This window comes from Bactrocera dorsalis, unplaced genomic scaffold (genome assembly GCF_023373825.1).
Source record: "Bactrocera dorsalis isolate Fly_Bdor unplaced genomic scaffold, ASM2337382v1 BdCtg033, whole genome shotgun sequence".
Classification (NCBI taxonomy): Eukaryota; Metazoa; Arthropoda; class Insecta; order Diptera; family Tephritidae; genus Bactrocera; species Bactrocera dorsalis.
Window position 1 is genome coordinate 17,269 of NW_026038084.1, and position 13,414 is coordinate 30,682.

Here is a 13,414-nt window from a genome sequence, read left to right on the forward strand (position 1 = left end):
AATACAAATAACATCAAAAAAAAATACATATACTCGTATTCGAATCAGTATTTTCATTTTTTAACTCACATTCCGGACTCTACATTATTAGTAGTATATACAAACATTTTATTTCATAGTTCAAAATTATCGTATAACAGTTATATTTAATCAGTAAATTAAAATCTTCATGAGATTTGTAATAAAATTCTTGTTTAAAAAGGTTAATTAAATCAATATAATTCTGATCATGAAAATGTTGAGTATTTGTACAAACATATATACAAATAAATCCTTTTATTCACATTTATTTTGTTTTATTATTGTCTTACGGTATCATCTACACGTTGGAAGCCAAACACCTAATATGCACATTAATTACAGAGGTGTTGTCTATACTTAATAAAATACATGTATGTTTGTTTTTATTCAGTTAAGTTCTAAAGTATAATTAAGTGTATTGTTCGAAATATATACATAAATAAAAATATATAAATGTACATACTTATATTCATTGGAAAATGACTAATTCTAACCGGTCAACAGTGTAAAACAGTAGAGAAAGATTTTCAAAGTAAGATTTACTCCTTGAGCAAATATTAATTTCTCATTATATTTGTGATATTTATTTAAAAAAATCGATATTTGCGTTATCTTGGCAATTATTTTGCTTGGGATCAGTTAGTTGAGCAGGCGAATGCGTTATAGGCGTTTGCATGAGATCCAATATAATTCTTTCAATCTCTTCCTTATCTGAAGTAGGATTTTGAAGCCGTTGCTCTGTAGCCTGAATATTATGTGTCACAGGGGTACATACTACTGGGGTATTATTAATACGTTCAAAGCAACCACCACTGGTAGTGTTACGTACAGTACCAAAATAATGTCCGTTCGTAATTTGGTAATTTGTGTTGTCATTGTAGACGTTAATGTTGTCTTTGGTGACGTAGTCAAATTCTTGGTTTTCCTGATCATTAAATATGTCATCAAGCGTTTGGCAATTTCCTGCCTGAATTGTGCTATCTTGCATTAGTGTGCATAGTTGGTCTGTATAAGCACCGTTGGTGGAAGGTGAGATAGGCGACGGTGTTGCATTACGATTTTGTGGTGACATTGGCGATAACTGTGACTGCGGTGACATTAGGTAGTTACATCTGTATGGATCCAAATGTTGCTCAACTGCTGTAAACTTTATTGGCATTGCAGCGCCTACTGAAAAAGGAATAAAAACGGAAAATTATGCGTAATTTCAAAAATGTATTAAACGTTAAAGTGTAACTCACTTGGCTCATCTTTGATGTCTATATGTGGTTGTGTTGTTGAGGTTAAAGGTAAATTCAAAGTATTATTCATTGCTTAAATAAAGAGAAAAATGGGAAAATACATTTATTGTGAATAGGTAAATAAGGGGTATGTACATATGTATGTACATACATTTGTAAATTAATGATTTTTGAAATTAGTAAAATGCAAAATAAAGAGTGATTGATTTATAAACGTGTGAATACAAAATAATGAAATTACCACATATGTCATTTTTGTTATCCATTTCAATTTTTTCTTTAATACGTTCAAAGTAACCGCCGCTGGTAGTGTTACGTACAGTACCAAAATAATGTTGGTAATTGGTGTTAATGTTGTCTCTAGTGTTGTAGTCAAGTTTTTGGTTTTTTCGATCATTAAATAGGTCATGAAGCCTTTGACAATTTGCTGCCTGAATTGCGGTATCCTGCATTAATGTGCTTAGTTGATTTGTATAAGCACATTTGGGTGAAGGCGACGGTGTTGTATTACAATTTTGTGGTGGTATTGGCGATAACTGTGATCGTGGTGGCATTTGGTAGTTATGTGTGACTGTGGTGACAGGCAAGTTGAAAGTATTATTCATTGCTTAAATAAAGAGTAAAGAAATTATATTAAAGCGTATACAATTTTAATGCCGCGCTGATTCGATGCCAAGTTTTACAACATCAAATATTAATAAAAATACTAGTATGAATAGGTAAGTATGGGATGTGTGCATGCACAATTGTAAATTAATGATCTTGCAAATTAGTAAAATGCAAAATAAAGAGTGCTTGATTCATAAATGTGTGAGTACAGCAATAAAATTATTATAAAAGTCAGTGTATGCACATACATACATACCATACGATGGTGTGAAGATACTTATTTATAAACATATTTATGTTTGAAAAAATAGCATATCAATAACATACACGCATACATACATACATAGATGGAAACATATACTGACTTACTGCGAAATGTAACGGTAACGTATTTAGTCGTACTCAATTATGTTGCTAATTACCCATCGAATATGTACATATGACGGAGTGAATATCATTGCAATTACTTTTTAATGTTTATATGCTTTATTTTCCCATTATACTATGCAATACATTTGTGATATGCGAAACTGATTTAATAAATATATATTTATAAATACGTACATACATACTTATATAAACAATACATATTCATTGGAGTCAATAGTTTATTTATTTTTTTTTGATAATAAGGTTCATTATTCAGTATTCGATTATGATTGAGTCAATAAAAAATGAATAAGTACATAAACTTTTGCGAATTGTCTAACAATAATTTGGAACGTACCGAATTCCTTAAATACAGTAAACTTTCGATGATTGTGACATATTAGTATATACATACATATGTACACATATCCGTCGCGAATACCGAATCTTTCATTTAATGGCAATAATTACATACTTACATTTATTTTATAAATTATAAATGCAGTACATAAAATACTATGTACATTACATATTTACCATATTTAAGTCGAATTTGATACATAAGTATTTGCACCTGTAAGTGTTCAGATGTTTATGCATGTTCGCAATATGTATGCTATGGGTGGTGAGAAGATAATGGAAGGTCACCGAGTACCAATGTTAAATGTCTATGGATATTTTTAGATGCTTGTTTGTTTTAAATACATAGTTATTGGCCTAGTCGTATGCTTTAAAAAGGGCATTTGAAGGTATTTTTCAAAATATCTATTGAAATAGTTTGTGTAGTAAATAAAATGCAACTTACAAATGCTTTGATAATTTAAGTTTAAGCCCATATCTTTGTTCATCTGATTTATGAGACTTTCTCCACTAATCTTCCGACGTTTTCTTTCTCTTTTATAACGATCTATAATGGAAATATATGAGACATCTCGAATATTTATGTGGTTTTAAATATGAATCTTTTCAGATCTTGAAAATATATACATACATATATGCTTATACATATGTAATATTTGCATTGCAATTCCCTAGATTGAAAAATATTGCACAAATATTAAAAAATTGGCATTCTATTTGCTTCATTCAGTCGTTTGGCTATTTCGTCAGCTGTTACGGCTTGTACGTCGTCCATAGACGTACAGACCTGCAACTCAGTATCGGAATTTTTTGCAGTGATTTGACGCTCCGGTGGTATACTCGTATATAGTGCAAAGTGTTCGGCCTCTTGCAAGTCTACCTCCGGATCGAGCGTGACACCGAATTCACCTTCGCATAGATTTTTTATGCTTTGTCTATCAGCAATAGCTACTAGTTCCATCTTCCCATCACAAATTGGTATTTCAGCTAATTGAAGAGCACTAAGAGTTCTGCGGTCCAAATACTGACCAAAAGTGAAAGCCTTACCTTCGTGAGAGGGTAAACTCTTAGCGTTTTCACCTTTTAGAGGGATGTGAACTACGTCTGTATTTAAATATGCCGGTCTCTTGCCAGAAATACTACTTACACTTCGACCAACCGGTTTACCATTTCTATTGCTCTCATTTCGTTCAGCAACGTTGTTGTGGGAATCTAAATAGTTGGAATTCACTTGTTGCGTCGCAGACTTAATCGAGCGTAGGGAGCACCGATTCGGTTCACCGATGGAAAAGTTTCCAATACTAGGTTCCCTACTATCAGAAAGTGTTGTTACTTTGGTTAATTGATTTTTTATGGATTTATCGCTACTAATTATTTCAGTTTTACTTTTGCGTCGTGAAAAAAGTCGAGAGAAAAAACCTTGACGTTTCTTTGGTGATGAAGTGGGTGCAGTTTGTCGTTTAGTTGGACTTTGATCAGGAGTTCGCTTAATGATTATTTGTGACGGTTGTCGTGAGGAAACACTACTTGTGCGAGAAAGTTCCAAGGAACTGTGTGTGACCGATGAGTTTGTACCAAATTCTTGTGAAGTTTTTCTTTTCGATGGAATTGGAGGAAGGCTTTGTTCTGGACCGGGAGAGGGTGTACGAGGTGGTAAGGGTAGTGGGGGAGAAGATGGTGATGGAGGCGTTTGGGCAACATTTACCCGTATTTTTGGTGCGAGGGGATTTTTCAATACCACCAAGTCTAGTTCGTCATTGGTAGCTCCACCAATCGTTTTTGTTTCTAAATAATCAATAGAAAATGGATTTTTTAGAGTATTTTGTAAATTTTTATATGTGGGGGCCTCATCAAAATTCTCTTCCCCTCTTGTGTTGACTACCTCCACCATTGTTTCAATGGATTTATTGTCGAAAATCGGTGACCCACCTAACGACAAGTTCTGTATCATAGGGCTGTCAAATGTGCCCCGTCGAGATTTTGTTTCTGTAACCATATCATCGAGTTCGGGCACTTGATCCATTTGATCAGTAATGGTTTTGTCGTCGTCAGTAGCAGTCGATATGGTCGTGTGGTTATTTGATAAACTTGCCATGTTAGTATATACTGTTATTGGACTGATTGAAGTTGTATCACCGTTCTCAACTGTCAAGCTGTCGGTTCGTTCGAACTCATTAGAGTGCATCCATTCAGTGATTTTATCGACTGCGGATAGTGAATGCGATTCAATTAGTGATGGATGCTTAAGTATCTCATCCATTGGTGTCGATGTTTGAGTGTCTGCATCCACAGCCTGACACTTCATGGTTGGTGCTTCGAAGTCGTATTCAATATCATTAGGTCTATCAAATTCAATATCTCCGTCACCGTCGGTAATACTTTCTCTTTTGCGCCGAGCTATAGCTATACTTTCAGTTTCATTAAGTGTATCTAAACTATGTTGCTTGCTAACGGTACCCTCGGTGCGTTCTGTTGATAATGTAGCATTATCATCCAAATCGAAATCAATATCAGAAGGGGGGCAAGAGTATTTTGTTGCAGTCGTTTCACTATCCATGGACAATATATGTTGAAATATATCCACTTCTTGCTTTCGCTTAAGTTTGCGACGCATGCTGGCAAAGGATAGCGTACCTGGATCATGAAACACGAACTCCAAAGCGTCACTCCGTTTATCCAAACTAGGTCTTTCCAACTCAATGTATGTCTGTAAGGTAGGAAAAAAAATGTTTCAACATATATGAAGACACTATATACATATACGTATATACATATGTGTATGATCGTTCACTTTTACCTTAGCAGTTTTTGGCAAATCCGCCTGAGGATAACGTGGTGTACGAAATGCAATTGCTGTCTGTTTATGTACATTGGACGGTTCAAAATCGGCGTATGCATGCCAAACTTCGCGATTGTTATCAATCGCTTTGAAGCGAATCCTCACATCATCTTTATTAACTTGCGAACACAGCAAAATTATTTCATCTCCTCCATCAATAGTGGCTGCGCAGCTACAAAGTCGACTAATGAGTAATTCACTTTTCGCTTTTCGGTCATAGAGAGGTTCCGACACCACTGGGCTCAGCGCTTTCCAACCGTTCCCAACTTTTATGAAGCCTTGAAAGCACAAACGTAATGAATTCAATTCAATTGAATTCGGATCAGATATATGATCAAACCCAGCTAAAAATTTGCATTTTATTATATCCCAGTTAGTCTCATATTTGTATAAATGTATCACTTACTCTTGAAAGGGTCAATTTTCCTACTTTTTCGCATCTCTAAAGACTCCGAAATTTCTTTTTTCTTTACACATCGTATTCCAATATTACTGAGTTCGACACGTAGTGGGGTATCGGGTCCAACATATCTTATACAATAACCATGTTTACAATCCTGACCTACCAACTGATGTGGATGTTGTCGAAAAGGCTTATCCTTTGTCACACAAGAGACCAGAATCCGTGCCTTTCCTTCGTAGCCTACGACTTCGACAGTAGGAAATGTTTTGGTTTCCTGAAATGAATTCTCACCAGGTATATTTCCGGCTGTACGACCTTCACTGTTGTACCGAAACCTCATCGGTTTTCTCGAAGGCTGTTCTACAACACGAAGGTAAGGTTTCGAAGAAGTTGAAATATCATCCAATTCGGGCGATATGATCTCAACTGAAAGCAAACAATGTTTTTAGATTTTCTTTATTTACATATTATTCCTGTACTCCTATCCGTTTTTATTAGATTAGTACGCAGGTACACGAGCACAACAACGAAATTGCGTGTACCTATCGAAACCCGTACATAAAGTAATTTATTTTTGTAAAACTTACTAATATCACTCAATTCGTGCTCACTCGTTTCCATAATTCGGCTGTTATCTGCAATTTGATCAATGGAATTTTTAAGTATTTTATTAATTAATAATATTTTATTAATAATTAGTACTTTTATATGATTGGAATGAATTATAATTGCTTTACTATGACTTATTATTTGTTGCGTTAAAATATAAGTCTTGAAGATTTGCTCTAAGGAAGACAACTTTTTTTATACATCAAATTTAAATGTTGAAACATTTTGTAGTTGTATTGTTAACGACAAATTTTCAAATAATTGAACCACCAATTGGAAGAAGGGAATAATTACAAAAAGTTCGATCTGAGATAATTAGAAAAAACTGATTTACTCTCAACGTATAGATCAAATACCCATGATATTTTAAAATGAAATGTACTAAACATTGTTGCCGATAATATGCTGTAAAAAAAAATATTTTATGTAAAGAAAAACAAAAGTTATGGTAGTTTGAAATTCTTGGAATTATTCCCTTTTTCCAATTTATGAAAATAAAGACACAAATATTAAAGAATATTAGCATTTATTATATTAATAACATAGAAAAGATATTGTATTAATCCTCATCTACATATATCAGCACCATCCAATGTGGTTGTGGGCCAAGTCAAAATCAAATCATGAAAAGACTTCTACTGTTCAGGAATACGAGTATATGGTATGATTTTTCGCACATCATTCATCTTTTTTTCGTTTATGGGTAGTTTTGACCGGTATGCTTTTTCGTCAGGTATTTTAGGAGTAGTTCTTGATTTCCGTCAATGAATTTGGAAGAGGTTAAGTAACCTTTATTACCACTATTGTACTCAAAATGTTTATATTTTGATATTTTAAAAGATGTACTTTTACCTATTGACTTGCGGGTTATCTTGTAGAACGGCTGCCATGTTGTTTTTAAATTCAATATGTTCTCTTAATGGCTTCAACCAAGAATCCCTTACTTTTAGCTTCCGAAATCAAGTTGTTATACTGAGCTGGGACGTATATTCCATCTTTTCTTCTACTAAGTCTCTTTCAAAAATTACGATCACATTGCAAAACGGAATGTCCTCGCACCGGAAAGAATTGATATATTTTATCAAAAAAAACCTTATGAGTGTGTTGTTCCTATTTTGCCCTCCGCAAGCACCGCTAAAAACGTGATCTAAGCAGCCGGCTAACCAGCCAATCAAATTCAGTTATTACTAACGATTTAAGTGAATAAAAATGTCAAATTAAAATGACCTTTAATTGTATGACAAAAGGTTGTTAGATGGAAAAAAGAAATAAATCCATGATTTATTCTCTTCTTCCAACTTACATTTTTTTTTTGCCGCTAGTATTACAATAGCGTTTGACCTCTTTATTTCTTTTTTCAACCTGACGCGTAGTTTTACGATTGAAAAGGGCTAATATGAGTAAAAATCTATTTCGTCAAAAACGGCTTTTACGTATTCCCTTCTTCCAATTGGCGGTTCAATTTTATTTACATGAATACATGTGATGCCTACATGTTTGCCCAGTTCTATAAATATAACAAATTTTCCCCCACTTCTGCTTTACCTTATTGTGGATATATTCAGGATACATTAAATTGGGTTAACACACTTGATGAAATCGGTCAGTATATTATTCATAATATATATCGTAACTTGGTGAGTAAAAGTAATATCTAAGAAAGTTTGGTATTTAGTTAAACTTACTGAAAAAGACATTTAACAAATTACCTTCCACTTAGGCAAAAATATGGATATTTTCTGATATGATATCATACAGAATCGAATTTTGTGAGCTTTGATGCTATGTAAATAGAACCTTACTTAGTGCTTAGCTGTTCAGTGTAGTCCTACATATAGTCTCGAGAAGACACTCTTTGCTAATAATATGCTTAGAGTAATTTGGGCAGATGTTAACTTTTTTATTATTAGGTTGTCAAAAAAGTCTTGCGGTATTTTCGCTAATTGGCCCTGAAAGCGCGTAGTTCTAGTTTTATTCGTCGCATCGGGTCATGCTATACCTTTTTGGAAAGCTCATTTCACGCGCTAACACGTGTTTGATTGATTGTCGTTTCTTTTAAGTCGTTCGTGAGTTATAGCGTCGCAAACATGGAGCAAAATAAAGAGAAAATACTGCATATTTTACAGTACTACTACGATAAAGGCAAAAATGCATCTCAAGCCAAAAATTTGTGCAGTTTATGGACCCGATACAGTTTCCGTTTCCACCACACAACGATGGTTTCAACGTTTTCGTTCTGGTGTAGAGGTGGTCGAAGATGCGCCACGCTTCGGAAGGCTTGTCGTCGAAAATTGCGATAAAAACGCTGAATTGGTCGAAAGAGAAAGGCATAGTAGCAGCCGTAGCATCGGTCAAGAGCTGGGCATGAGTCATCAAAAATTCATTTCAATTCCAATAAAAAAAAACAAACAATATATTGTATCCTAAAACCTTTCAGACACGTGGAATATGCGTCGATATTGGAATTTGTTTTCCACTGTATATGTAAATGTGTATGCACAAATACTTGTAGATTAATCTACGCGCGTGTTTCGATTGGCCACTGCGATCTGTAGAAATACTCCATAAATTCAAAGCTAATGTTATTTAATATCATTAATTTTATATATAGATTTACATAGTAAGTCAATTTCAATATATTTTTATAAGCGAGCTATTCGAAACAAAGTTTATAAACATAGTGCATAAATGAAGTTTTACTAATATATCTATGAATATGAATTTATTCCTATACACACATCTACAAATATATAATGAAACCATTAGAAAATGCATATGTTCTGAACCCTTACGCTTTTCGTCCACATAACAACATCAAACTTCGTGTTTCCCTGCAAGGAACATTATATAATATGGGCATTTGAAAACGCTCTAAAATTTGTAAAAGCGTAGCGATGTGAATCACTGTCCTTTCATAGAATGCTGAATTTAGCATTGTTTATATCAATAGGGAAAAAAACAAAAGCTTCCACCTTATTACTTTGATGCTTTTTGCCCACCATATCATACCACTTGTATTTGTAAATATTGTACATATATTGCAAACATATTATAAGTATGTTAATATATTCGGCTATATCTGCTTTATTTCTAAGGTATTTTCTATTTCGAAAGCATGTGGTGGATCAGAAAATAAACGACTATTACCTGCTGGAGCAATGCCACGGCAAATTGAACGAATCGTTTCAGGTCAACCGAATGCCGGAAACTATGTATGTATTCTTTTTGAATACGATTTATGGCGTTTTCGAACACATACGAATTCTCCAATCATACAATCCGCATATGTAAACCAAAATGCTTTCAAAACATTGTTGAACTCATAGATATTGATTGAATTTGTATAGACGATAGTCATGGAAAAATTAAAACAAAAACTAACGCAATGGAGAGAAATTTTCGGCTGAAAATTATTTTTTGGTTCGAAATTGCAAGACATAAATTTACTAACGAAATACTTACGTAAGTGTTTACATACGTATTTTGTACATACATATATACGAGTATGTGCATCTATGGATGTACGTAAGGAAAATAATTTTGACTCTTATACACCTACAATCGCACGCACACATGTACTCATTCGACAAGTTGCTGTTGTTTCGACACCGTGATTTTCGCAGCACATACATTTCAGAAATTGTAAACTAAATTGTTCGTATGTTAATTCTGAACCAGAACACCTTTTAACAAAAACAGCATGTATGCTTTCTTAATTCGTCAAAAATAGAGAAAAATTCTTTTCGGCATCTGCACTGATGAACATGTGTATGTATGTATGTACCTTCTTATATGCAGTAATTAAATAAATGAACAAATGCGTGAATCTGTATACGGATGTATGTATGAATATATGGTAAGGACATATATTGTTTAAGTTTTGTACTGTTGACTATGAAATAAAATAGTTTGGCAAATGTATAGTTTTACTTACACATATTACCAGTGTGTAAACTAAAAATTATCTATCGCAATACATATATTTATCTTTGGGTACAAAACATACATATATACATACATAGAGTCGGATGCGCAGATGGTATCTACGTTATATTTATATATTCAATTAAAACAAAAGCTAAAAATTATTTAATGACAGAGTTAACAATTTTCTGAACATCCAATTCCATATCTACACATACATATATACGGATTACATACATACATATATATTTAAAAACATTTTGTGAAGTGACATATATATATGTATATATTGATATAAATAGTTTTCTAAGTGAAAATGTAAATATATTAAACCGTTACTGGTATTCAAAATTCGGGTTTGGTTTAAAACTATTACAACTACGCCTGTAGTTCGATGAAAGAAATGAAAAAATACTAGTTTCCAACATGAAATATTCATATTTTGCTTTTAAAGCCAATTCACTATAGAAAACATATGTACAAATGTACAGTTACGTACATAGATACATATGTATATGGTGAGAAGCATTACTCGGGCAAGTGATTTCCGTAATGATCAAGTTCAAAAATAGTATATAGTATAGATGTAAGCATGTAGCCAAAATCGTTACCGTACTACATATGTATGTATGTATGTATGGTGAATATGCATACATATACTATATTAACAGTTATGTGTGATGTAGGTGGCAATTTGTACACTGGTATACATACATATATGGGCGCCAAAGTTTAAAGGCAGTTGCTTATTGCTTTATTTATGAATTACTTGCGCTTGAGAGTGTAATTTTCCAATCGATTGCCTAAATGACAGCCTGCTTTAAGGAGTACCTTTAATGCTACGCAGTGTTGTGGAAATCAGTTTTTGTGTATAAAATGTGACATACAAGTGCTTAAACTCTTTAAATTACTTAGCGATACAGTAATACAAAGAGTAAAAATATGTATATTAGATATTATTTAACCGATTTGTCAATCGACGTAAATGAAACTACAAGCGAACCTACTTGTAATATACGCACGACAAGAATAAAACTGATAAAGGAAAACCTGGGAGTTTGAAGTTTTGCATCATCTAAAATTATTGCATGTGCATTCAAATAAATAAATGTCTGTGTGTCTGATACAAATTAAATAATTTTCAATTTTTTTACTAAATTATTTTTAACTATAAAAATATATGTACGTATAACAATTAATTTTATGGATAACTATTCCACCTAAATTCATATCGCATTTTAGGTTAGGTCGTCGACCAGCTCTGGTCTTATTATTTAGCCGTTGTTAATAACATCGATTCGAAGCATCAACTAGTCAGAAATTTATTAATTCACAACCAGAAATTCCATCTACATTCACAGAAAACTATAACACCATTATTTTATTTTATTAATGTTTGACCGAAGTTTGCACATATAATAAGGATTTTAAATCAGTAAAAAGACCAGTTGCTTGTATGGAAGCATGACCTACGACTTGGAATTGTTGTTAATACTAGTGGTGAAGTAAAATTAACGTAGTAACTGGCTAGCTTAAGCGAACTTTTAATTATACAGAACAAGCTTTTTGGGCTTACTCGATACTTCACCCATAACTTGAACTAGCAAACAGAAGTTATTAACTAACAATACTCGTAGGCGTTTCAAAGTAATTGGAACCAGATAACCCATACTTTCTTTAAATACTCAACATTTTTCCCTTGAATTAAGCAAATCCTGGGTTATTCCCTCTTACACAACATACAAATGCATTTGGCATATTGCAATTCAATTTGAGAATATTTTTTCTTTATTTAAATTCACACTCCATACACATACTTTATACATACATACATATTCAGTATTGCATTAATACATTTGTAACAAAAGTGGTACATAAACTTTCAAAGAGGATCGTGAGAGCGTTAGCTTTTCTTAGCTAAGGCATAACAATACTGTCCCAAAGAACTAGCTTTGTTTTCCGTAGCTTCAGAATATACACATTTCCTGTAAAGCCCAAAACGAAGTATTTCAAAAGGTGGAAAGTGCACTTAGTTAATTCCAGATTTTGGATATTTTCAAAGACTAGCAAAATGTCGTAGAATGTATTGTTTTCATAAAAGTAATTTTATTTACCTCTTGAAATATAATATTGCCATGTAAAAGATAATGCCCATTTTATAAGCAAAGCAAAAATACTTTCATCAACTGCATCAGTAACAATTCAGCAATGATTTTTCGTGACATAAAGCTTATACGGCATAAAGAACCTACCAAAATAAATATGTATGTATATAATATATGCATTATTACTTCGGATGCTTTTAGTTACATACTCTCTTGTAAGAGCACATACTGATAATGTACAGATGCATTTCTGTACATGCATAGTAAGTATGTAAGTCAGTATCTATTATTGCGACTTTATTTTTATGAGCATCTTAAAATACATACATATATACAAAGTATGTACATATATGTGGTACATTGTATTTATGTTCATAAATACGTAAACTATCACAAACCTAGATATATGTACATACGTAATAAATATACGTACATATACAAATGTAAATAATTACATATATTGCAACTAGTCTAGGCATGATGTCAATCGACAAATAAAACGTCTTAAAGGTTGAGGGTTGCCTCCAAATGGCCGATGGGATTTATGTTATGAAAGGCTTTTCTCATGACATGCTTATGTAAATAGTACACCTACAATTCTACCTTTTCACTATTTGATATTAATTGATTAGGACCTTAGCGGGTGTTGAAACTGACAGATGATCACATCACGCATTTAACGCTCTTGTCTACGACAAGAGATCTCACACAAACATTAACATATTCATTTGAAAAGGTAAATATCTATTATTACATACATACATAAATATGTATGTACTTGCTTAGAAGTGATTTTTTGAGAATTGCTTTCATGTTACTGTAAACAAAATCATTAAATACTCTCAGTAACTTTATGAAGTACGAGCACATATGGAATTGTACCTTCAATGCAATATGCTTTCTTTTAGCTCACAGATTTTGTATATTATTATCG

The 13,414-nt window shown here is 32.9% G+C and overlaps 1 protein-coding gene across 9 annotated transcripts in view; it reads right to left on the reverse strand.

Moving 5' to 3' along the window:
- Positions 1 to 93: 93 nt before the first annotated feature.
- LOC105229334 (embryonic polarity protein dorsal) overlaps positions 94 to 13,414 on the reverse strand; it is a 20,014-nt gene continuing 6,693 nt past the window's right edge. For 3 of the 9 annotated variants that reach the window (XM_049461437.1, XM_049461436.1, XM_049461438.1), the window contains 4 exons: positions 6,430 to 6,477; positions 5,846 to 6,268; positions 5,398 to 5,783; positions 2,921 to 5,307 (listed from right to left, as the gene is read on the reverse strand). In XM_049461437.1, the coding sequence (XP_049317394.1) occupies positions 3,298 to 5,307; positions 5,398 to 5,783; positions 5,846 to 6,268; positions 6,430 to 6,477 (2,867 nt within the window). In that variant the 3' untranslated portion in view covers positions 2,921 to 3,297. Of the gene's footprint in view, positions 1,192 to 1,262; positions 1,335 to 1,503; positions 1,870 to 2,920; positions 5,308 to 5,397; positions 5,784 to 5,845; positions 6,269 to 6,429; positions 6,478 to 13,414 lie in introns of those variants that run through there. The other 6 variants (XM_029551606.2, XM_011209558.4, XM_011209557.4 and 3 more) reach the window with 6 other exon arrangements.